Source organism: Hemitrygon akajei, chromosome 8, assembly GCF_048418815.1.
Source record: "Hemitrygon akajei chromosome 8, sHemAka1.3, whole genome shotgun sequence".
NCBI classification, from domain to species: Eukaryota; Metazoa; Chordata; class Chondrichthyes; order Myliobatiformes; family Dasyatidae; genus Hemitrygon; species Hemitrygon akajei.
The window spans coordinates 74407969-74431019 of NC_133131.1; the positions used below are offsets into that span (position 1 = coordinate 74407969).

At 43.4% G+C, this 23051-nt stretch overlaps 1 protein-coding gene across 4 annotated transcripts; it reads right to left on the reverse strand.

Moving 5' to 3' along the window:
- Nucleotides 1-608: 608 nt before the first annotated feature.
- LOC140731994 (5' exonuclease Apollo-like) lies at nucleotides 609-15219 on the reverse strand. 4 transcript variants are annotated; one of them, XM_073054054.1, is made up of 5 exons: nucleotides 15155-15219; nucleotides 13165-13400; nucleotides 8515-8680; nucleotides 4441-4623; nucleotides 609-1814 (listed from the first exon to the last, which is right to left on the reverse strand). In XM_073054054.1, exons 2-5 carry the CDS (start codon nucleotides 13351-13353, stop codon nucleotides 1120-1122), a joined length of 1233 nt encoding a protein of 410 aa, XP_072910155.1. In that variant the 5' UTR covers nucleotides 13354-13400; nucleotides 15155-15219; the 3' UTR covers nucleotides 609-1119. The 4 variants fall into 4 exon arrangements, with proteins under 4 accessions (XP_072910155.1, XP_072910153.1, XP_072910154.1 ...); XM_073054052.1 differs by having other exon boundaries at nucleotides 15096-15206; XM_073054053.1 differs by lacking the exon at nucleotides 15155-15219 and adding an exon at nucleotides 14966-15100.
- Nucleotides 15220-23051: the final 7832 nt, after the last annotated feature.

The following is a 23051-nucleotide window of genomic DNA, read 5'->3' on the forward strand; positions in this document are numbered from 1 at the left end:
GATGTGCTGGAGCTTTTGAAAAGCATCAAGTTGGATAAGTTGCCGGGACCGGACAAAATGTACCCCAAGCTACTGTGGGAGGTGAGGGAGGAGCTTGCTAAGACTCTGGCAATGATCTTTGCATCATCAATGCATTCCGGAGGATTGGAGCGAGCAGTACAAGGTAAGGGAATTACAAGTTTGGTGAGAGTTGATGAGAGTTCTCCAGAGTCGGAGGTCAGAAGTGGTGTCGGACACCGTTTTCTGATGGGTGAGAGTGGGGTCCTCTTCAAGGGACAGGTATGACAAAGTGTCTGAGAGATGCCCCCTGGCCTCGCTAGGTAAAGATCAGTGAACCACACTACAGCAGCAACCCCTTTGAATGTTATTTAAAATCACCTGGCCAGACAACTGGTAATGAGAAACTCTGTGCTGGTTCTCCAATGTACATGGCATGTGTGGGTACTCTAAGGGAAACCAGAGGAGATGACTTCACTCCATCAGGGCTTCTTCATCACCTGTTCTCAATAGTTATTGCTTGTTTAGTTATTAATATTACTTTTATTTTGTATTTAAACAGTTTGTATCTTTTGCACACTGGTTGAAAGCACAAGTTGGTGCAGTCGCTATTGATTTTGTTATGGTTATTGTTTTATTATAGATTGGGTATGCCTGCAAGAAAATGAATCTCAGGGTTGTATATTGTGACATATGTACTTTGATAATAAATTTACTTTGAACTTTGGAATAATGACATAGATGCAACACAATAGGCTTCATTGCCCATATTTATACCTTTAAATATATCTCTACCTTGAGAAATTATACCCACGGATAAAATGAAATTGGACAATAGAGGGCACACTGTTAAAACTGAGAATGAATTAGGTTAACCAAGAATACATTAAAAAAATGAGTGGAAAGATTCAAACTTTCTTTACACTTTGCCAGCTTTCAAGAACAGGACTGCTGCTGCTGATACATTTCTAAAACTTTAACCAGTTATATTTAACACGCACTTGGAATGTTCCCCAAAATTCATAGGGTTTAGAGAATGAGAAATAATTGCACTTTCATAAAGTGATTGCTGGTAAAATAAACATTTCAAATCTGTTGTCTTTGCAATGCAGCTGTTCTCATCTAATCCAACATGTTTCTCACCTTTCGCTTATTCCTCCTCTTAAAATATTGTTCAACAACAGCATCAAAAGATTTCAGACTAGCGTAGCACCAACTCAGCTCCTCTGTACAGAGATCAGCAGCTCCATCGCAGTCATGCAGGCCTTTCTCTGGTGACTCAAACACTACACCCCGAGGAACATCCAGAGGTCTTGATTTTAAAAACCGATGAGGCAGCACCTCATTATGTTTCGAATTCTTCTTCATGCATCTTTCTACTGTTTCTGGAACCTGGATTGGCTTCAACTCATCACTTGTACTAAGACACTGGGAGAAGTAGGCGTGGCATGCCTTTCCTTTCACTATAGGCCTAATGGAACAGGGCTTCAGCCTGGCCACAAATTCCTGCAGTTCCTGAAAGGAGGAATGATCCGAATAGGGAATTACGTGAATGTCTTTGTGTGCGAGTTTTATTCTGCGGCTTGTTGGGATAATGGCAATCGTAGGGCACGTTTGATTCCACTGAACCATATTAAGTCGGTTAATTTCATTCTGATCTACCACACTGATTCTTCCAGCCCCGATCTCTGAAGTGAACACATTGCTCAGTCTCAGCAGCTGAAACATCTGAAGTCTGCGAGGACTCACCACAATCCAGGTTTTGAATGCCAGAGCCAGCTCTATTAACAAGGATTCTTTGCCCAAGTTATATAGACCTGTAATTATAGGAAGAAACAGCTCAGGCATAATCTACACAACATTTTTTTTTACAGTTTCAGAAGATAAAAGCAACAAAAGGAAGAAAGAAAATAAAGCTATGCTATAAAATAGCATCATTGGTATTTTTCAGATGTCCTCGACTGCCTCTCAATCAACACCATTTTTGAAGAGTAATGACTGTTAAAAGAAGGGAATGCAGTAGTTGCAAGCAGCAACGTGACAATTGTCCAATCACTGTCTCTAGCTACTGCATTGTGACAATTCCCAGATCGCTTCCTGCAACCAAAAGCATGATCTGGTTCTTGTCACATTAAAGATGCACCATTACCCAATCATTACTCATTACCCATTGGTATTTTCCAGATGTCCTCGAGTGCCTCTCAATCAATGCCATTTTTGAAGGGTAGTCATTGCGGTTACTCTTCAAATATGGCATTGATTGACAGACACTGGAGGACATCTGGAAAATACCAATGGTGCATCTTTAATATGACAAGAACCAGATCACGCTTTTGGCAGTATGAATGCCCAGTGTTCACTTGGCCTTTGTTTAACATCTAGAATCTATATTTATGTATTGGCATGGGACTTGAAATGGCCTTTTCATCCATTAGCAGAAGAACTGCCACCATTGTACAATCAAAAACTACCTGCACAAAGTCTTGATACAACTCAGTGACTTTTTCCAGATGTTCCCAAAGCACAGAAAGATAAATTTAGAATAAATTACTGCTAAATTATTGTCAGTTTTCTCCTATTGAGCAAATTAATTGTTGGGAGCAACAGTAGCCCAACTCCTGGAACTACGAAACCGTTACAGAGAGCGGATCACAACCTAACATAACATGTTTTCGGTTGTATAAAGCCCCTGCAGTATGTGTCCTCCTTCGTAAGGCAATAACTTAAATGATTCTACAAACTATGGACTCTACAACTCAAATTTTTGATATTTCTTGCTGATTTATTACTCTTAATTTCCTTTTTATTTTGTATTTGCAGTTTGTTGTCTTTCGCACATTGTTGATTGTCCATCTCTGTTGTGTGTGGTTTTTCATTCACTCTGTTGTGTTTCTTTGTATTTACTGTGGCGGCCCACAAGAAAATGAATCTCAGGGTTGTACATGGTGACATATATGTACTTTGATAATAAATTTACTTTGAACTTTGAATTGAGAGAAGGCAAGTCAATGAAACGATGACTTTCCATTCCTCACACCGGTGGTCAATATTCATTGGCTGTTCACTGCAGTAGCAAAGTGGTCAAGCCCATTTTATTTCTCACCCAGCAATCTGCACAGGTAATTCCTTGTAACAGTTATCGAAGGTCGGAAGGAACTTTCTTTATTGCTTCATATTATATTAAAAAATATTGAACAATTAGAGGGTAGCACTGATGAGGATTCCTTTGTAAAGTTGTAATCTGTCATCTCTGCTCATTTTCAGTCTGGGCACCCTTTCAAACAGGTTAAGTTAACAAGCATTATATTTTTTTCTCAATGCTAAACTAGAATGACTTTTTACTTCCAAATCCAAGTCCCATCAAATGCTGCCAAGCTTCAATTCTGAATTATATCCTCCATAATGATAGGGTAATACCAACAGAGAAACCAATGCTTTCATTCAGAAATCAATTTTCATCAAGCACCTAAGTGATTCCCACCCCCACCCCCCCATTACCTTTCCTCTAAGTGTAGGGCTCTCAGTACCAGTAACTGTGGTGTTAACTGTTCAGGCTAACAAAATGTATTGTTATAATGAAATGGCTTCTCTGTAATGTTATTTAATGTTGTAATGGGTTTCTGTGTCTGGAATGTTTGGGTTATAACTGCAGATAAGGGGGGGGGGGGGGGAACTAACCAATGGAGAATTGTTATGCTATCTTGTATGTGTAAGCTGAGCGGGAGTTCGTGGTCTTTTTTGGGAGGCAAGTGGACAGCCGTGTGAGGAGCGGACAGCAGTTCCAGGGCAGCGAATACTGGGCGTCCGGGGTTCGGACAGTAGCCGAAGTCTCAGAAGGTCGTTGTGGATTGAACCGAAGGTGTGAGCTCCAATGTATTAAAATATTATGTGCACAAACTGATAAACTTACTGATTTGGCGCCTTTAGGTTATCTGTTTCTACTAACCCATCACTAAGAAATAACTAAGTTGCAATTATTTACTCGCCTTTGGTGTGTTGTCTGACATTTGGGTTGCGAGCGTGTACTGGGGGGGCATTACACCGTATTTACACCAAAGTATTGCACTATTAGCGGGGTGGCGGCAGTTCACCCTAAGTGAACGGGGGTAAATGGGGGGCACGGGTGCTACATAAGCAAAGGGGATGATTCACATTTATACCTGGACTACAAGTAGTCACAGCCACCCAAGTGCTGGACTCTACTAGCAATATTTTTGAAAAAACAGGCCCCTTGACAGTGCCAAAAGGCTCAGGATGAAGTTAAAATCAACAGATTAGGCTGGTCTGACTGTGTAGCATCAATAATTTGGAAATAAACACTTCACACGCCAAAATGCATGATTAAAAACTAGGACCTTTGGTGAATTGGGATGGGACAGTGTGGATTTGCTTTATAAAAATGAAGGCAGGCATCAGGAAAACAAAGACGTTTTCATTTCTTACCTATTACGACACTGTGTTCTGGGTGAGCATTGATTATTTCTTTGATCTGTTCAGTAGCATCTTCACGGGAAGGCACCACACACTCAGGATCACAGTTTGTATTGTCCAGGTAGAGAATATCTATTCTTTTCTCTGTGCTCAGTGGAGAATTGCAGAACATGGTGGGTGTGTAACGGAAATCCGCTAAAAGAAAATTCATCAAAGTACTGTTACCTAAACTGATTTTCACAGCCTCATGCTTTTTCTTTTAAATTCTACCCACACTTTGTTTTAAAGTTAATATAACTTAACACATTTTTCTGTGGATAATTTAAAAAGTCCCATTAAATTTATAAACTATTCAGTATGTCATAGTTGGAAATTTGTGTCCAGATTTGGACACTTAGCTTTAGGAAGCCTATCAGTGCATCAGGGATGGTGACATCACGGTTAAAGCACTTCCAATCATTGAGCACATCTACCTGAAATACTGTTGCAGAAAAGCAGCATCCATCATCAGGGATCCCCACCACCCAGGTCATACTTTCTTCTCACTACTGCCATCAGGAAGGAGATACAGAAGCCTCACACCACCAGGTTCAGAAACAGTTACTGCCCCTCAACCATTAAGCGCTTGAACCAAAGTAACATACACAAAATCCTAGAGGAACTCAGCAGGCCAGGCAGCATCTATGGAAAAAAAAAACAGTTGACGTTCTGAGCCCAACTCCTTCCGCAGGATTTCTTGCACCAAAGGAGTTAACTTCGCTCAAACTCACTTGCCACATCATTGAAATATTCCCACTACTTACAGACTTATATTCAAGGACTCTTCATCTCATGTTCTCAATATTAGTTGCTTATTTATGTATTATTATTTCTTCTTTATGTATTTGCAGAGTTTGTTGTCCTCTGCTCTCTGGTAGAACACCCTAATTGGACAGCCTTTCATTGATTCTAGTATGGTTATTATTCTATAGATTTAGAGTATGCCCACAAGAAAATAGTGACATATATGTGATAATAGTGACAAGAGAAAGATATTAAGTGAGAAATACTGCATGTTTTGTACATCAACCTCAATAACAGGTCATATTCTACATAGAGGTCAGTGACCAGTGGTGTGCCTCAGGGATCTGTTCTGGGACCCCTACTCTTCGTGACTTTGATAAATGACCTGGATGAGGAAGTGAAGGAATGGGTTAGTAAATTTGCTGATGACACAAAGATTGGAGGTGTTGTGGATGGTGTGGAGGACTGTCAAGAGGTTACAGCAGGACACTGACAGGATGAAAAACTGGGCTGACAAGTGGCAGATGGAGTTCAACCCAGGTAAGTGTGAGGTGGTTCATTTTGGTAGGTCAAATATGATGGCAGAATATAGTATTAATGGTAAGATTCTTGGCAGTGCAGAGGATCAGAGGGATCTTGGGGTCCGAGTGCATTGGACACTCAAAGCTGCTGCGCAGGTTGACTCTGTGGTTAAGAAGGCATATGGAGCATTGGCCTTCATCAATCATGGGATTGAGTTTAAGAGCCGAGAGGTAATGTTACAGCTATATAGGACCCTGGTCAGACCCACTTGGAGTACCGTGCTCAGTTTTGGTCGGCTCACGACAGGAAGGATGTGGAAACTATAGAAAGGGTGCAGAGGAGATTTACAAAGATGTTGCCTGGATTGGGGAGCATGCCTTATGAGAACAGGTTGAGTGAACTTGGCCTTTTCTCCATGGAGCGGCAGAGGATGAGAGATGACCTGACAAAAGTATATAAGATGATGAGAGGCATTGATTGCCTGGATAGTCAGAGGCTTTTTCCCAGGGCTGAAATGGTTGCCAGAAGAGGAGGCAAGTTTTAAGGTGCTTGGAAGTAGGTACAGAGGAGATGCCAGGGGCAAGTTATTGTTGTGTGTGGTGGTGGTGTTTTTTTTTTTAAAAACGTAGGGAGTTGTGATTGTGTGGAATAGGCTGCCAGCAGGGGTGGAGGAGGCAGATGCAATAGGGTCTTTTAAGAGACTCCTGGATAGGTACATGGAGCTTAGAAAAAGAGAGCTATGGGTAATCCTAGGTAACTTCTAAAGTACATGTCTGGAACAGCATTGTGGGCCAAAGGGCCTGTATTGTGCTGTAGGTTTTCTATGTTCTTACTAGTGCACTAATTGCAAACTTCCTTAAGTTGGTCTTTCTCCAGCAAATATGCCTGGCATGTGGTGATGACAAATGGCATTCCATGCACATTTTGCTGTCACTTGCACAAAAGCATTCTATGTGTGATGTGAGGACTGCAAAGTGGGCCTGAGCTGTAGGGTACGACCTGCATGAGCCTCAGTTAAAGGGCACTTGGCTGTGACTTGACTCAATTTGTTATTGAGATGTGCAGTGTCTTCCAGCTGGGTTCTTCCTGACTAATTTTTCTTAGTGTTCATTTTCTGTTATATATACAATACCTATAAAAAGTATTAATCTCCCTTGGAAGTTTTCATGTTTTATTGTTTTACATCATTGAAACACAGTGGATTTAATCTGGCTTTTTTGACACTGGTCAACAAAAAAAGGCTCATTCGTGTCAGTGAAAACTAATTTCTACAAACTGGTCTAAACTTATTACAATTATTAAACACAAAATAATTGATTGCATTATTACTCACCACTTACAAGTCAGTATTTAGGAGATGCACCTTTGGCAGCAATCACAGCCTTGAGTCTATGTGAATAGGTCTCTATAAGCTTTGCACATCTGGACACTGCAATTTTTTCCCATTCTTCTTTACAAAACTGTTCCAGCTCTGTCAGATTGCATGGGGATCATGAGTGAGCAGCCCTTTTCAAGTCTAGCCACAAATTCTCAATTGGATTGAGGTCTGGACTCTGACTTGGCCACTCAAAGGCATTAAGTTTGTTGCTTTTAAGCCATTCCTGTGTAGCTTTGGCTTTATGCTTGGGGTAATTGTCTAGCTGGAAAACAAATCTTCTCCCAAGTCGCAGTTCTCTTGCAGACTACATTAGGTTTTTCCTGTATTTTGCTGCATTCATTTTACCCTCTATCTTCACAAGCCTTCCAGGGCCTGCTGCAGTGAAGCATCCCCACAGCATGATGCAGCCACCACCATGCTTCATGGTATGGATGGTAGTCCTGATGAAGGGTCTCGACCCGAAACGTTGACTGCTCCTTTCAACGGATGCTGCCCGAACTGCTGAGTTCATCCAGCTTTTTTGTACGTCTTGTGGGTTTTTGATAATGTGCGATGTTTGGCTTACACCAAACATAGCACTTAATTTGATGGACAAGAAACTCAATTTTGGTTTCATTGGACGACAGAACCTTCTTCCATTTGACTACAGAGTCTCCTACATGCCTTCTGGCAAACTCTAGCCAAGATTTCACATGTTTTTTGGCCCCCAACAGCAGCTTTTTCTTTGCCACTCTCCCATAAAGCTGTGACTGGTGAAACACCCAGGCAACAGTTGTATGCACAGTCTCTCCCATCTCAGCCACTGAAGTTTGAAACTCCTCCAGAGATGTCATAGGTCTCTTGGTGGCCTCCCTCAACAGTCCCCTCCTTGTATGGTCACTCAGTTTTTTTAACACTGCCTGCTCTAGACAGATTTACAGCTGTGCCATATCTTTTGATTTCTTGATGATTGACTCAACCATACTCCAAGGGGTATTCAGTGACAGGGAAATTTTCTTGTATCCATCTCCCAATGTTCAAAATAACCTTTTAGCGGAGTTGCCTGGTGTGTTCTTTTGTCTTTGTGGTGTAATTTTTGCCAGGATACCGACTTACCAGCAGTGCGACCTTCCAGATACAGGTGTATTTTTACTACAATCAATTGAAACACCTTGACTCTCCACTTGAAGATGTGGAGGTGATCCACATTTAACTAATTATGTGAGTTCTAAAACAAATTCACTGTACCACTGATGATTTGGTGTGTCATATTAAAGGGGGTGAGAATGCAGATACTGGGATCTAGAGCAAAAACTGCTGAAAATAACCAGGTCAAGCAGCACCTGTGGAGCCAAAGGGATGGTTGATGTTTTGGGTCAATGTCCTGCAACAGGACCGGCAGGAAAGTAAGCTTATATGCATACCTGTGTATAGAATGGTGCCAAAATAGCCATCAAACAGGAACATGACAGAGCCAGGACAGTGATTGCTGTCAATCAATGTCACAGTCATGGTCTCTTTTCCAACTTCATCAAGATATAAGAGGTGATTCTCTCCTATCTCAAGTGGGTGGATCAATCTTTCCTCCACCTATTGATAAAAATAAAACAAGATCGCTTATTGAAAACACATTAACAAATGTGACATTTTTGCCATAGTATAAAATCAGATATAGTACTAAATTAAGTTTAAAACCTTAAATAATGACACAACATTCTAGACCAGGGGTTCCCAAAGGTTTCTATGCCAAGGTCCCCTACCATTAACCTAGGGACCCCAGGTTGGGATCCCCTGTGCGAAATGTTTCTTTTGATATAACTTTCAGATTAAAGAATGATATGGATCAAACAGGTAAGCTGAGCTCAATTAAAAAGAAAATCTGTTAGTAGGTTTTTGAGGGAAAATAGCTACGATGGAGATAGTTCTGGAGGAAGCTCCAGGATTATAAAGATTTAAAATGCAACATTCACTGACCAAGCAGAGAAGATCACAGAGTATTCGAATTCAGGAAGATGTGAAGGAGAGGTAAGGAAGGAAGCTGCAATTTCTCCTCATCTCACTCCTAAACAGTCTACTCATTATTCTGAAACTACAGCTAGATGCCTCAACCTGACAAAACATCATCCCTGATCTAGCTTGCCAAACCCTTTCATACTTTTCTCAAAAATACGTTCAATGAGATCTCTTCTCATTCTTCTTCAAATCCCTTTGATACTCAACATTATCCAATCTCTCAGCATTTAACAATCGTTTTTGCTATGTGAACCAAAGTGGACAACCTCAATTCCTTCCCCCCCCCCCACATTATCCTCCACCTGTGTTCTCACCCATTCACTCATCTTATCCATACTTGCAGCCTCGTTATATTCACAATCTCACCTGTCTTAGTATCATAAGCAAATTGGAAACATGACATTTGTTTCCTTCTATTGCAGGGGATTGTGAAAAGCGGGGCCCAAGCATCAATCCTGAAATTCAGACTCATAGAGACAACAGCAGAGAAACAGGCCTTGCAGCCCCTCTAATCTGTGCTGAACTATTATTCCCCCTTTGGCCCAATGGGTCCATGCCAACCACAGCATCCTCCCGACTAGTCCCAGTTGCTCAAATTTAGCCCACAACCCTCCAACACTTCACCTCAGGTACCCATCAAAATGCCTCTTAAATGTTGCAGTGGTACTCACCCCAACCACTTCCTCTATGTATTCATTCCCAAATGTCTAAAGACGCTACCTATCAGAACACCTTTAAAACTCTAACCTCTTCCATTTAGTTTTGGACACCAGACCCCCGGGGAAAAGACCTGAATCACTGAGGATACTCCACAGCAGTGGCAGGGTTTGAATGCTATCATCTCCTACAAAGTGAAGCCAAGCGATGGAGGTGACAAACAAGCTTTGCTCCCAGATGAGCTCAATGCCTTTTATGCTCACATTGACCATCAATACATGAAGGCATCTTCACAAACTCCCACAGCCCTCAATGACCCTTTGATTTCAGTTGCTGAGGCCAGCGTGAGAGCATCCCTCAGGTGGGTGAACCCTCAGAAAGGACCCAGCCCGGACAGTGTACCTGGCCGAGTACTGAAGACTTGTGATGATCAACTGGCTGGAGTGTTCATCGAGATCTTTAGCCTCCTGCGGCAGTAGTATGAGGATCTCACCTGCTTCAAGCAGACTTCCCTTATACCGGTGCCTGAGAAGAATGTGATAACCTGCCTCAAAGACTATCATCCAATAGTACTTACATTCAGTGTGATGAAGTGTTGTGAGAGGTTGGTGATGAAACATATAAACTTCTGCCTGAGGAGGAACTTGGATCTGCTCCAATTTGTCAGCCCTCACAACATGTCAACAGCAGATGACACTTCATTGTCTCTTCAGTCAACTTTGGAACATCCGACGGCAAAGATGCACCAAGCACATAGAAATGATCAGTAAAATACAGTCACACTAAAAAAGTCCAGGGCCCTGAATATACGAACGTTACAGCAGTCTGCAGTTCAACACAATATGGCTTGTCTTCTTCTGAGTGAACACTGGGGGCAGCACCAGCTCCGGCATGGACGCCGCACCACACTGCCTCCAGTGGAGCATACCGGCTCCAACAACTCTCTCCTGGCGGCTGTAAATAGGCAATTGCTCGGCTTGAGGCCTAGTCTTCGCTCCGAAGCTCCCTCGCTGTCAGTGAATCAGTCTCGCAGCATTCCACATTAACATTGTTGAAAAGGGCATTGCAATCGCAAGAAAAGCAATGAAGATGAAACACTCGCTGTTAGACTGTGTTACAATAGGGCAACAATGAATATAGAATCGAGACTGTTTTTTATAAACAAATAAAACATTTATTTAAACACTACTCAACAAAAATGAAAAGTAACCAAACAACTAACTTAACCGGAAGCTAACTACTAAACAGCAACTCGAACAGTTCTTAAAGCAATAAATGCGAACACAGTTCTTAAAGTGGTAAATACGAAAGTCCAAAAATGATTTATACAGTCAATTAGGAGAGACTTTCCTGAAGTAACGAATTCCACGACGACGTGACATTTCTGCTGATCCCCGCCGAAATATACCTTGCCCGAAGGATCTACGATGAAGGAAATTAAAACGGCTTAAAGGCACTGACCTTTTCTTGGCGAAACGCTGCGTCCAGCTCTTTCTGCTTTCACAATGCAGGAGCTATATTGGATGCAGGTTACTAATTCCTTGACCGAAGATTAAATAACGTCAATCCTGTTTTACCACCGACAACACCAACTTTTCTCGATCCTTCGGGTTCCCGTACTTCGATGAATTCTTCACTCTCCAACTGAATTGCAAAGGTAGAAACCAAATCACAAGTGGCAGTATTTAGCAAAACTGCCGGCAATAACCTTTGACTTAAGATTAATTACATCACCCCACCATCACCAGACCATTACATCATGCTCACCAGATAATCAATTACATCATGGTCATAAGACAGTCACAAGATACCCACGTGGTATGTAACAACTGCATGCCTCCTTGGCGCACCAACACTGCCAACGCCTCTCTGCAGACGTTGTATAGATCCTATACAATGTTCTCCTACGCAAGATCTTTCCAAACACTTTCTAAAAAAAAATCCAAATACACATTCACTGACTCTCCCACTACTATTCTACTAATCACATTCTCAGATCACCAACAGATTACGAAACAAGGTTTTCCTTTCCTAAATTGCACATGAGCTCTGCTCAGTCTTATTATGTTTTAGCAGGGACCAGGGCACGTGCTGGGGCAAATATAAATGGAACCCTAAGTAAGTCTCAATAGAATTCTGAGAAGAAACTTTGTTGAAGGCTGCAGTGTGACTGACAGAGTCAATACCCAGCAAGCAAAGTGACGAAAGATAGTCAAAAAAATTTAGTCTTTTCACAGATCAGACCAGTGATGGTCAGGAAAGAATTAGATATTTAGAACACCAACCTGAAATGTGAAGAAAAGCAACACTGTTTATCAGAACCCTGGAGATCACAGAATCATTTGAGACAGTGCAGTGCAAGAAGAAAATTCAGGCTGTTTCGAGGAAATGGCAAATATGTTCTATAAGGAGTTAATGACAGAAGATAAAAAACAAAAAGTTGATGATGCTAAATTTCAAAGTGTTGAGACAGATCAGTGGAAAGGAATAAACAGTCAACGCCTCAGGCCAAGATCCTTCGTTGAGATCTGATAAGGATCTCAGCCCAAAATCTCAACTGTTTATTCCTCTCCATCAATGTTGCCTGACCTACTGAGTTCCTCAGTGTGTGTTGCTCTGGATTTCCAGCATCTGCAGAATCTCATGTTTGAGAAAGATGTGTTTAGGAGCAGAGAAGTTTGGTGATTAAGTGCTAAAATTCATGTTCAAACTTTCATTAAGGGAACATCAAGAAAAGAAAGTATACAATAATGATGCACTAGAAAGGGGTAGGGATTGGATCACGATGAAATGCTGAATTCCATGGTTAGATTTCAATGACCTCAGGGCAATTAAGAACGAACAAGAAATAGGAAATTGCACAACCTGATACCAGTTGTTTTCAAATAGGGAAATGGGTTCTCTTAAAATTTGTGTTTCAGCCATTTTGCACACACAAGCCGGACAGAGGATTCTTCTCTAAACTATATTGAGAACAACAAAGGAATTGTCTGTTTCAGTCCATAACTAATCCTGCACAATTTAGAATTTTACCATGGACGGTCCCAACCCGGTGAAAGGAGGAGGATTGGGCACTGGGTTAGTAACCCCATCCCGTAAAAACCCAGAGCTACAGAAATGCCAACAAAACCTCCAAAGATCTCATCCCCGGGAGAGGAAGGAGAAGATGGGCTAAACCTGGGAGAACGTGTAAGACTGGCCCAGGACAGAGAAATCTGGGGAGTTGCTGTCAGTGGCCTATGGCCCAGTAGGGCTGATGGGCTTCAGTAAAAGTCATTTAGATTATGGCTTGGATGGGATCCTCCACAATGGAACGGCTAGTCAATTGTCAACAAATTTAGTATTTGAGTTTAAAGAGGAGAAAACTTGCAAAGATTTTACATGATACACTGCAAAATCCTCACCTGAAACTTCCATTGCAACAACTTGGCAGTAATGGGAGAACAGTATATGGATCTGTTCCAGGTAGAAGAGAGACCCGACGTGTGATCACTATGCAAGTGGGAAAGGAAGAACAAACGGATGTGGCTGCATTTTCGAATCTGCCAGAAATCCACGGCAAATGGAGTATTTGGGATTAGCGTACCATTCATTTCACAGTCTCCTAAACTACCAGCTCAGGAGTGTAATTCCTAGTGCGCTGTAAAAGCAAAGAGGATTAACAAATTACTCTTTGGGCAGCTATTACATCTCATAGAATTAAGACCATAGGAGATAGGAGCAGAATTAGGCCATTTGGCCCATCAAGTCTGCTCAACCATTTCATCATGACTGATCCATTTCCCTCTCAGGCCAATCTCCTGCCTTCTCCCTGTAGCCCTTCATGCCCTGACTAATCAACAACCGAGCAATCTCTGCTTTAAACATACTCAATGATGGCCTCCATAGCCACCCAAGGCATTGAATTCCACAGATTCACCACTCTCTGGCTAAAGAAATTCCTCCTCATCTCGGTTCTAAAACAAACCCCCCTCTACTCTGAGGGTGTATACTCTGGTCTATGACTTCCTCCATCATAGGAACCATCCTCCATATCAACACTATAGACACCTCAACGCAATCAAGACAAACAAGACACGAGCTTTAATGAAAGCTATTTTTCCATAGAACTTTAACGGTTCACTCTTTCACGCAATGCCCACCAGACATCCGAGGAAATCACTCTTAAGCCAATGAATCTCAACCATCAGTGAGTGCCCGGCAGAGACATCCCACCAGGAGTTCACGATGTCCACGAGTCACCTCAGCTGTAGGCATGCAATATCTACGAGTCGCACCCCAGTATGTACATTGCTCGAAGGCCACCCAATTGTGGGCACAAAAGCCCACGACCCATGTTTAGGAACAGCTTCATCCCCACTGCCATCCAATTTCTGAACAGTCCTCTCTATTCCTCTTTCCCACTATTTACTTTTTTTGCAACTTATGGTAATGTGTTCTGCCTGGACAGTTCTGCTGCTACAAAACAGCACAGTTTACATCTAATGTCAGTGACAATAAACCTGATTCTGATCTATCACACAGCACCTATCACGTATGGGCCTGTATCTGCCCAGCCCATGGTCTCCAACTCCCCAACATTTAGTGCACACAACCCACAGTTCTCCAACAAGTGGGCACTGCTCCTGCTCTCCATCCACTGGGCACACAGTACCCATACACCCCTGAGAGGCCCCACGAGCTCCAAACCTCCCGTGGTTGAGCAGAACCACACACTAGCGTCCAACCAATGCCCGCAGTGCTCGTGAACCATCTACCACTAGATATTATACACAAACCGCCTGCCAGTGAGTACACAGAAACCGTGAGGTCCCATGTGAGGGCAGAATAAACACGGGTTCTCTGCTATTACAGCAGGTAAGCCCCCTCTTCAATACTGGAGAATCCCAGCAAAATACAGGGCTCCCATGAGCCTTCCCCCACTGGGTACAGTACCCATGAACCCATCCCTCTTGGGCAAGGATTCGAGAACACACCCTCCACACCCATTGTGCAGTGCCCATATGAACTTCTCCAGCAATGGGCACAGCAGGCAAGAAACCCAGACCATTAAGCACAGCACCCATGAGCCCTCCTCGTCCCCCACCCTTGCTGATTTTATGAAACTCCCTTATTGAGCATGGCACCCATGACCCACCCCCCTCCCTTTACTGGGAATAGCACCTACGAATCCCCCACCATGCACAACACAAATAAACACCCCACCTCAACTGGGCACGGCACCCATACAACCCCCACCAACACACACACAAAGTGTGGAGCTGATTCTCGTGAACTTCCGCTTTAACACGATCTCGGGGGACATACTCTACGATTCACACCCAGCTGTACGGACCTGAGGAAATTGAAGAAACAACCTCCCGCACTCCCGCACTCCCGCCTCTTTTCAATCACCGCTTAATCCCAACAGGGAACACTTCCTCCCGTGACATCGAGACGCGCTGGTTGTCTCTTTGAGTGACAACCAAAATAGCCATTAAATGCTGACGATGAAAATCCTGACCAATCGTAGATCTTGAAGGTGGGACTATAGCCGTGACGTACCTTATTTGAAGGAAGGATTTCGCCGTGGCGACCCCTCCCTTGGAGGATCAGTACTGCAGGGAGGCAACGGGGACCTTTTCATGACTGCGCGAAACGAAGTCATCGGATGATCATCGGAAATGAAAATAAAACTCAAAGTATAAACCTGAAAGAAAACAAATCATCACTGGAACTACTCAGCAGGTCAGGACGGAGAAGCAATGATAACGTTCCAGGTCAATGATCTCTAATGAGTTGAATATATCCGACTCATCCAAAGGATGAGACTTTTCATTCCAGAACGAAGGAGATCATGTCCTCGTTTTTCAAAGAAAGGGGTTCCCTTCCTCCAACATCAACGCTGCCCTCAACAGCATCTCTTTCAAGCATGCACGTTTTTCACGCACGTTTGCTATTTCCCCATCCTCCCGCCACCTTAACAGGGTAGTGTTCCTCTTGCCCTCACCTATCACCACACCAGCCTCCGCGTCCACCACATAATTCCCTGTCACTGCCACCACCTCCAATGGGATTCCACCACAAAGCGCAACTCCCTCCCACCCCCACCCCCGCCAACCTTATGCTTTCCGCAGGGATCGCCCCCTACGCAAGTCCCTTGTCCATTCACTCCTGGCACTTACCCTTGCAAGCGGAACAAGTGCTACACCTGCCCCTACACCTCCTCCCTCACTACCATTCAGGGCCCCAAACAGTCCTTCCAGGTGAGGTGACACTTCTCCTGTGAGTCTGTTGGGGTCATCTCCTGTATCCGGTTCTCCCAGTGTTGCCTCCTCGATATCGGTGATACCCGATGTAGATTGGGAGAACATTTCGCCGAGCACCTACTCTCTGTCTGCCAGAACAAGTGGGATCTCCCAGTGGCCACCCATTTTAATTCCGCTTCCCATTCCCATTTATATCCATCCATGGCCTCCTCCACTGTCAGGATGAACACCACCTTATATTCCGTTTGGGTAACCTCTAACCTGATGGCATGATCATCAATTCTCAACCTTTTGGTAATGCGCCCCCCACCCCCTCCTCCAGGATTTCCCACCACCCCCTTTTTCTCTCCCACCTTATCTTCTTGCCCGACTTTTGCCTTTGGTGCCCCCCCCCATTTATTTCTTTCTTCCATGGCCTTCTGTCTCTCGCCAATAAACTTCCCAGCTCTTTACTTCCTCCCTTCCCCTTTCAGGTTTCCCCAAAACAACTTGTATTTCTCTCTTCCCCCCCCCCCACCCCACTTTTTAAATCTGCTCAGTTTGTTTTCTCCATTCCTGCCAAAGGGTCTCGGCCAGAAAACTTGATTGTACTCTTTTCCATAGATGCTGCCTGGAATGCTGAGCTCCTCCAGCTTTTTATGTGTGTGTATCCAACGTTTCTTGCTTTGTTTTGGAAATGATCGTATTTAATTATTTCATTCCAAAGGCACCACCTTTTGGAACAGAATCTTCACGTTCTAACAAAAGAAAATTCTTTGCCTCCAAGGACAAAACAATGAAATCACGATGAAAGTTAAGAATTCCCCATTCGGTCAGAATTCCAATGTGTAAGAAATATAGTCACACATTTATAACTACTTCTAATGTCTGTGGACGCAAAGTACATTACAACTCTGAATAACTGCTGATCTAGAACATGGCAATTTCTTTTTTGCTGACATAGTTAAAAGATCCTAAATGGTTCGGCACAGGCAAGAAGGGCCAAAAGGCCTGTTTCTGTGCTGTATCATTCTATGGTTCTATCCTGCTTTTAAATTTCTTTGTTAAAAAAACATGAAGCATTTTGATCCTCGATTAAATACGTCGCTGCTACCACTCACACACTTGTTTTGGAGTATTACGGTGGAAAATATTGACAGTACAGAAAGCCATTCAGCCCACTGGAACTATTCCAGCACCCGACAGAGCAAATCCCTCAGTAGAGCAATCGCAGTTGTATTTCCTTTCACATCATCATCAACCTCGCCTTGTTTTATTTTTGTTCCCCTATCCACACACTTGGGCAACTTAGGGTTGCCAGTTGACATATCGACACTTATTGGCTGACACAGAGTTGTAAAGCAGGCTTGACCCAAAAGCAGAGGCGATTTTCACACAGAGAAACTCCCTTAATTATAGAGCACAAAATAACAAGCCAGGAGGGGCTACAAAACAAGAAGAAACAAGACTAACCGCAACTGGCACCAAGGGCAACATCAGGCAGGGAGGGTGATAGCTAGGAGCAACTGGTTGAGACCAGCTGGTTCGATGAGTAAACAAGGACTGTGGTTAAATACACGGCAGGAGAAGAGTCTGGAACAAGAGGCTGGCAAAATCATATTAGCTGGGTGGAGGCTGGGAGATGCAGTGGGATCAGGCCTGTCAGCCTGCCACCGATCACCCAGGCCAATTCAGGTGAGCCTGGTGGATCTTATCAAAGTCATGGAGAAGTACAGCACAGAAATAGGCCCTTCAGCCCATCTAGTCCATGCAAAACCATTTAAACTGTCTACTCAACCTCCACCCGGACCGTAGCCTCCCCATATCTCTACTATCCATGTACCTACTCAAACTCTCATCACTGGCAACTCGTTCCGCACTCTCACGACCCTCTGAGTGAAGACGTGCCCTCTCATGTTCCCTTAAACTTCTCAACTTCCATCCTTAACCCATAAACTCTGATTGTAGTGTGACAAGATCTGAAGGATTATTCTAAGTGGACTGTTCCTTTAAAAAGAGAGAGAGAGGGAGCGAACAGCGTGTGTGCTATTTCAGCAACGGAGAGAGAGAAAGTCTGTGAGTTGCCTTGGAAACTGAAAGGCGGAACTATATGATGGATAGCTTGTGATCAGTACTTGTGGAATATATACAAGGTCAGTTGGCTTTATAATCAGACATGCAGGACACCAAGGAAGACACTGGTTGAGCTTTGTGTGCCCACGACAAAGCTGGGGGTTTTGCTCACAGTGTGGACAAAGGAGTGACCGGTGGAATGCTATCGGTGTGTTCAACCCTTGTCTGGGTTGATAGCGGTACGATGTGAAGACGGCATCCTCTTTTTCTGGTCACAGTCGGTGACTGTAAGTATCGGGAGCAGGAGGACAATGTGGAAGATCGAAGGCATTGGCACTGGGAAGACAAAACAACACTCTCTCTCTCTCTCTCTCTCTCTCTCTCCAACGCTACTCCAATCAAATTCCAGAACTGAACTGACTACCTAACATACCACTGTAAGACTGTATCATCTAATCACCTGAGCTGGGAGAAGCTTGGGAACTTTATTCATTCACTTATATTTGCATATACTTTTCTAACCTGTTTACCTTATCTTGTTTTATATTACTTTCTCACATAGTTATCAATGAAATAGGGTTTTTAACGGAAGACTCAGACTCCAGGTGTGACCATCTCTGCTGGTCATTTTTACCCCGTTACGGGTTATGTAACAGTAGTCATACCCAAGCTCAGTGGAAAAAGCTTGCTTGCATTTATCCTATCTATAAACCTCATAATTTTGTGTACTTCTATCAAATCTCCTCGCAGTCTTCTACATTCTAAATATAATCCTAACCTATTCAATCTTCCCTTATAAATTAGGTCCTTCCGATCTGGAAACATCCTTATAAATTTTGTCTGCACTCTTTCAACCTTGTTTACATCGTTCCTATAGGAAAGATGTGCATTGGATCCAAGATGTTACCCGGCAGCTCCCCAGAACTCTCCTCTGGGACATACCCTTCCTGCTGACCAAGTGACGCACACACCGTCCATGATGATATGAATCCAGCAACTAGTGAACACTGACCCACCTTCCACCATCCCATGTTCCGGAGGTTCAGGCTCAGCTGGGTTGAGAAGTCCATGGACAACAGGTTTGATGACGCAGGTCACATGGAAGGTAGTGTAATCTTGAGGGGTGGTGTCAGCTGGAGACAGTCAGTGCCTAGGTTAAGATAATTTAAGATGGTGCTGGTGAGACACAGTGACGCCTTACTGGCAGCAAACAAACATACTACAGGTACTTTATTAATCACACTTTTTTTTTGTCGATGATCACTGTAATCAACTTCCCTTTCAGAGTTGTGTTTTTGAAGCTCCTGTACGACCTGGCATTTTTGCGATGCTCTGGGGATTCGGTGAGCTGGTGACTCAAACATGCAGTACGGTCGCGGCTATGCTGAGGCTACAGGCCAAGCCAAGGCGGCGGAGCCCGGGCCAAGAGCAAGGAGCGAGCTGATATTTGGCCGATGTAAGTGCCAGGCCGGATTTAAAAGGTCGGGGATGTCAGAGCCAGAGCCGAGGGACAGGCTGGTGTTCAGCTCAATGCTCCACAAGGTTTTCTCCCCTTTGCACTGAAATGAGGCTGTGGCCTGCAACTACTGCCCTCCTGGACCGGCTCCAGAGATGAACTGGCTTCGTGGCCGTGGACTCACTTTTGTGAACTTTAGTTCTGAATGCTATTTGTTTACTTTTTAATGTTTGTCTGATTTGTTCTTTTTTTCCACACTTTGGGTGTTGGAGTCTTTTTTAATGAGTCCTGTTGGGTTTCTTTGTTTTGTAGCTGCCTGTAAGGAGACAAATTTCAATGTTGTATATATTATACATTCCTTGATAATAAATGTACTTTAAACTTTGGACCAATGAACCCTTCAAGGGGCAGATCTCGAGTGGACAGGCAGATGTAGTCCCCAGGCTGGAGTTGGCTGGCTGGATGCCACCAGCAGTTGGCCTGGCAGCAGTAGGCATGGTTGGTGGCTATGATATAGATTAATTTGGCATGTCTATTGTATGGATATGAGGTTCTTGTGGTTACTTCTCTCCTGCAGGTAGGTGAGCAAAACAGCACACAATACTCCAAATTAGGCCTCACCAATGTCTTATATAACTTCAATATCCCAAATCCTTTACTCAATACGGAGCTAAAATGGCGTCGTGACTGCTGCTTAGAGTTTGTTTGCAAAATGCAGCTTAATTCCTCTCTTTAATGTGTACGTCCTCTGATAATAAATGAAATAATTTGATCTATAAAGGCCAACGTGCGAAAAGCTTCCCTTATAACGCTATCTGCCTGTGATGTCACTTTCAATGAGTTATGAACCTATATCCCCAGATCCGTTTGTTCTGCACCACTCCTCAGTACCCTTCCACTCACTGTGTAAGACCTGCTGTGGTTGGCCCCACTCAAGTGTAACATGTCACACCCATCTGCACTAAATTCCATCTGTCATCTTCCAGTCATGCCAGATCTCGCTGCAAGCTTTGATAGTCTTCCTTGCTGTCCACCACACCACCAGTCTTGGTGTCATCCACAAATTTACTGATCCCGTTTACCACACTATCATCCAGATTGTTGACAAATAACAATGCACCCAGCACCGATCCCTGTGACACTCCAACAATTGCAGACCTCCAGTCAGAGAGGCAGCCATCTACTACCACTCTCTGGCTTCTCCTGTCTAATCCAATTTATTACCTCATCTTGAAGGCCAAGCAACTGACCAACCTCCCATACGGAACTTTGTCAAGTGCCTTGCTGAAGTCCATGTAGACAACATCTGCTGCCTTGCCTTCATCAACTTTCCTGGTAACTTCCTCTAAAAACTCTATAAGATTGGTTAGACATGACCACCATGTACAAAACCATGCTGACTATCCCTAATCAGTCCTTGTCTATCTGTATAATCATCTATCTAGTTCCTTAGAATACCTTCCAGTAACTTTCCCACTACTGATGTCAGACTCACCAGCCGATAATTTCCTGGTTTACTCTTAAGGCCTCTCTGAAACAGTGTAAACACATTAGCCATTCTCCAATCCTCTGTTACCTTACCTGTCACTAAGGATTATTTAAAAACCTCTGCCAGGGCTCCTATGATTTCTGCACGCTTCCCACAGGGTCCAAGGGAGCAACTTATCAGGCCCTGGGGATTTGTCCAACATAATCTGCCTCAATACAGCAAACATTTCCTCCTCTGTAATCTATATACAGTCATGACCTCACTGCTGCATTGCTTCACATCTGTAGACTCTGTGTCTGTCTCCCGAGAAAATACAAATGCAAACAAAATCAATTTAAGGTCTCCCCCAGCTCTTTTGGCTCCACACGTTGATTACATTCTGATTTTCCAGAGGACCAATTTCGTCCCTTGCAATCATTTTGCTCTTAAAAGCCCTTAGGATTCTCCTTCATCTTGTCTGCTAGAGCAAACTCGTGCTTTCTTTCAGACCTGATTTCTTCCTTAAGTGTTCTCTTGCATTTCTTATACTCAAGTATCTCATTCATTCCTACCTGCCTATACCTGCTATGCATTTCCTTTTTTTAAACCAAGGCCTCAATATCTCCCAAAAAACAAGGTTCCCTAAACCTGTTATCCTCACCCTTTATTCTGACAGGCACATGTAAGCTTTGTACTCTCAAAATTTCACTTTTGAAGGCCTCCCACTTGCCAAGTACACGTTTGCCAGAAAGCAGCCTGTCCCAATCTGCCCGATCTGATACCATTAAAATTTACCTTTTTCCAATTTAGAACCTCATCCCAAGGACCAGGACTATCCTTTTCCATAATTACTTTGAAACTAATGGCATTGTGATTACTAGTTGCAAAGTGTTCCCCTACACAAACCTCTGTCACCTCCCCTGAGTTATTCCCAAATAGGAGATCAAGTATCACACATTCTCTCATTGGGACTTCTATGTCCTAATTAAGGAAACTTTCTTGAACACATTTGACAAACTTTATCCTATCTAGTCCTTTTACAGTATGGGAATCCCAGTCAATACATGAAAGTTAAAATCACCTGCTATTACACAGCAACATTCTGTGATCTCTCCGCAAATGTGTTCCTGTAAATCTCTCGTACTATTGGGTGGCCTGTAATATAGTCCATTAACGTGGTCATACCTTTCTTATTCCTCATTTCCACCCATAAAGCCCCACTAGATGAGTTCTCCAGACTGTCCTGACTGAGCACTGCTGTGACATTTTCCCTGACTAGTAACGTGACCGCCCACCAACCCTTTAATCCCTCCCGCTCTATCATACCTAAAACAATGGAATCCTGGAACATTGCGCTGCCAGTCCTAACCCTCCTGCACCAAGTCTCAATAATGGCTACAATATCAATACTCCATGTGTTGATCCATGCGCTGAGCTCATCTGCATTTCCTGTAATACTTCTTGCATTGAATTATATATGCAATGCAGAATTAATCTCACCATGTTCATCCTTTTGATTCCTATCTTTGTCTGAGATCTTAACATCTGTCACCACAACCTCTCCACTCTCTGTTCTGGCACTAGTTCCCATCTCCCTGCAACTCTAGTTTAAACCCCAATGTGCAGCATTTACAAACCTTCCCAATGAGATATTAGTCCTCCATCAGTTCAGGAGCTAACAATCTCTTCTGTACACCTCCCACCTTCCCCGGAAGAGAGCCCAATGTTCCAAAATTCTGAAGCCCTCCCTCCTTGGCCTTTTGATAAACTGGATGATCTTTCTCTTTCTGGCCAAACTAGCACTTGGAACAGGCAGCAATCCTGATATCACAACCCTGGAGGACCTGTCCTTTAACTTAGCACTTAATTCTCTGAACTAACTTTGCAGAATCTAGTCACTCTTCCTGCCCATGTCACTGGCACCTATTTGGACCACAACTTCCGACTGCTCACCCTCCCACTTAAAAAGATCTGAGATGTCCCAGATCCTCGCATCCTGGAGACAACATTCCATCCGGGAATCTCATTCATGTCCACAGAACATTGTCTTGTTCCCCTAACTTATGA

Bases quoted from the DNA above. Each gene is read 5' to 3' on its own strand.
- LOC140731994 (XM_073054054.1), bottom strand. From the start codon at position 13,353: ATGAATGGTACGCTAATCCCAAATACTCCATTTGCCGTGGATTTCTGG. The intron at 8,681-13,164 runs GTGAGGATTTTG...TTTTATCAATAG, and splicing joins TGTTGCAATGGAAGTTTCAG to GTGGAGGAAAGATTGATCCA. The intron at 4,624-8,514 runs GTATGCATATAA...ATTTTCTTTTAG, and splicing joins TGGCACCATTCTATACACAG to CGGATTTCCGTTACACACCC.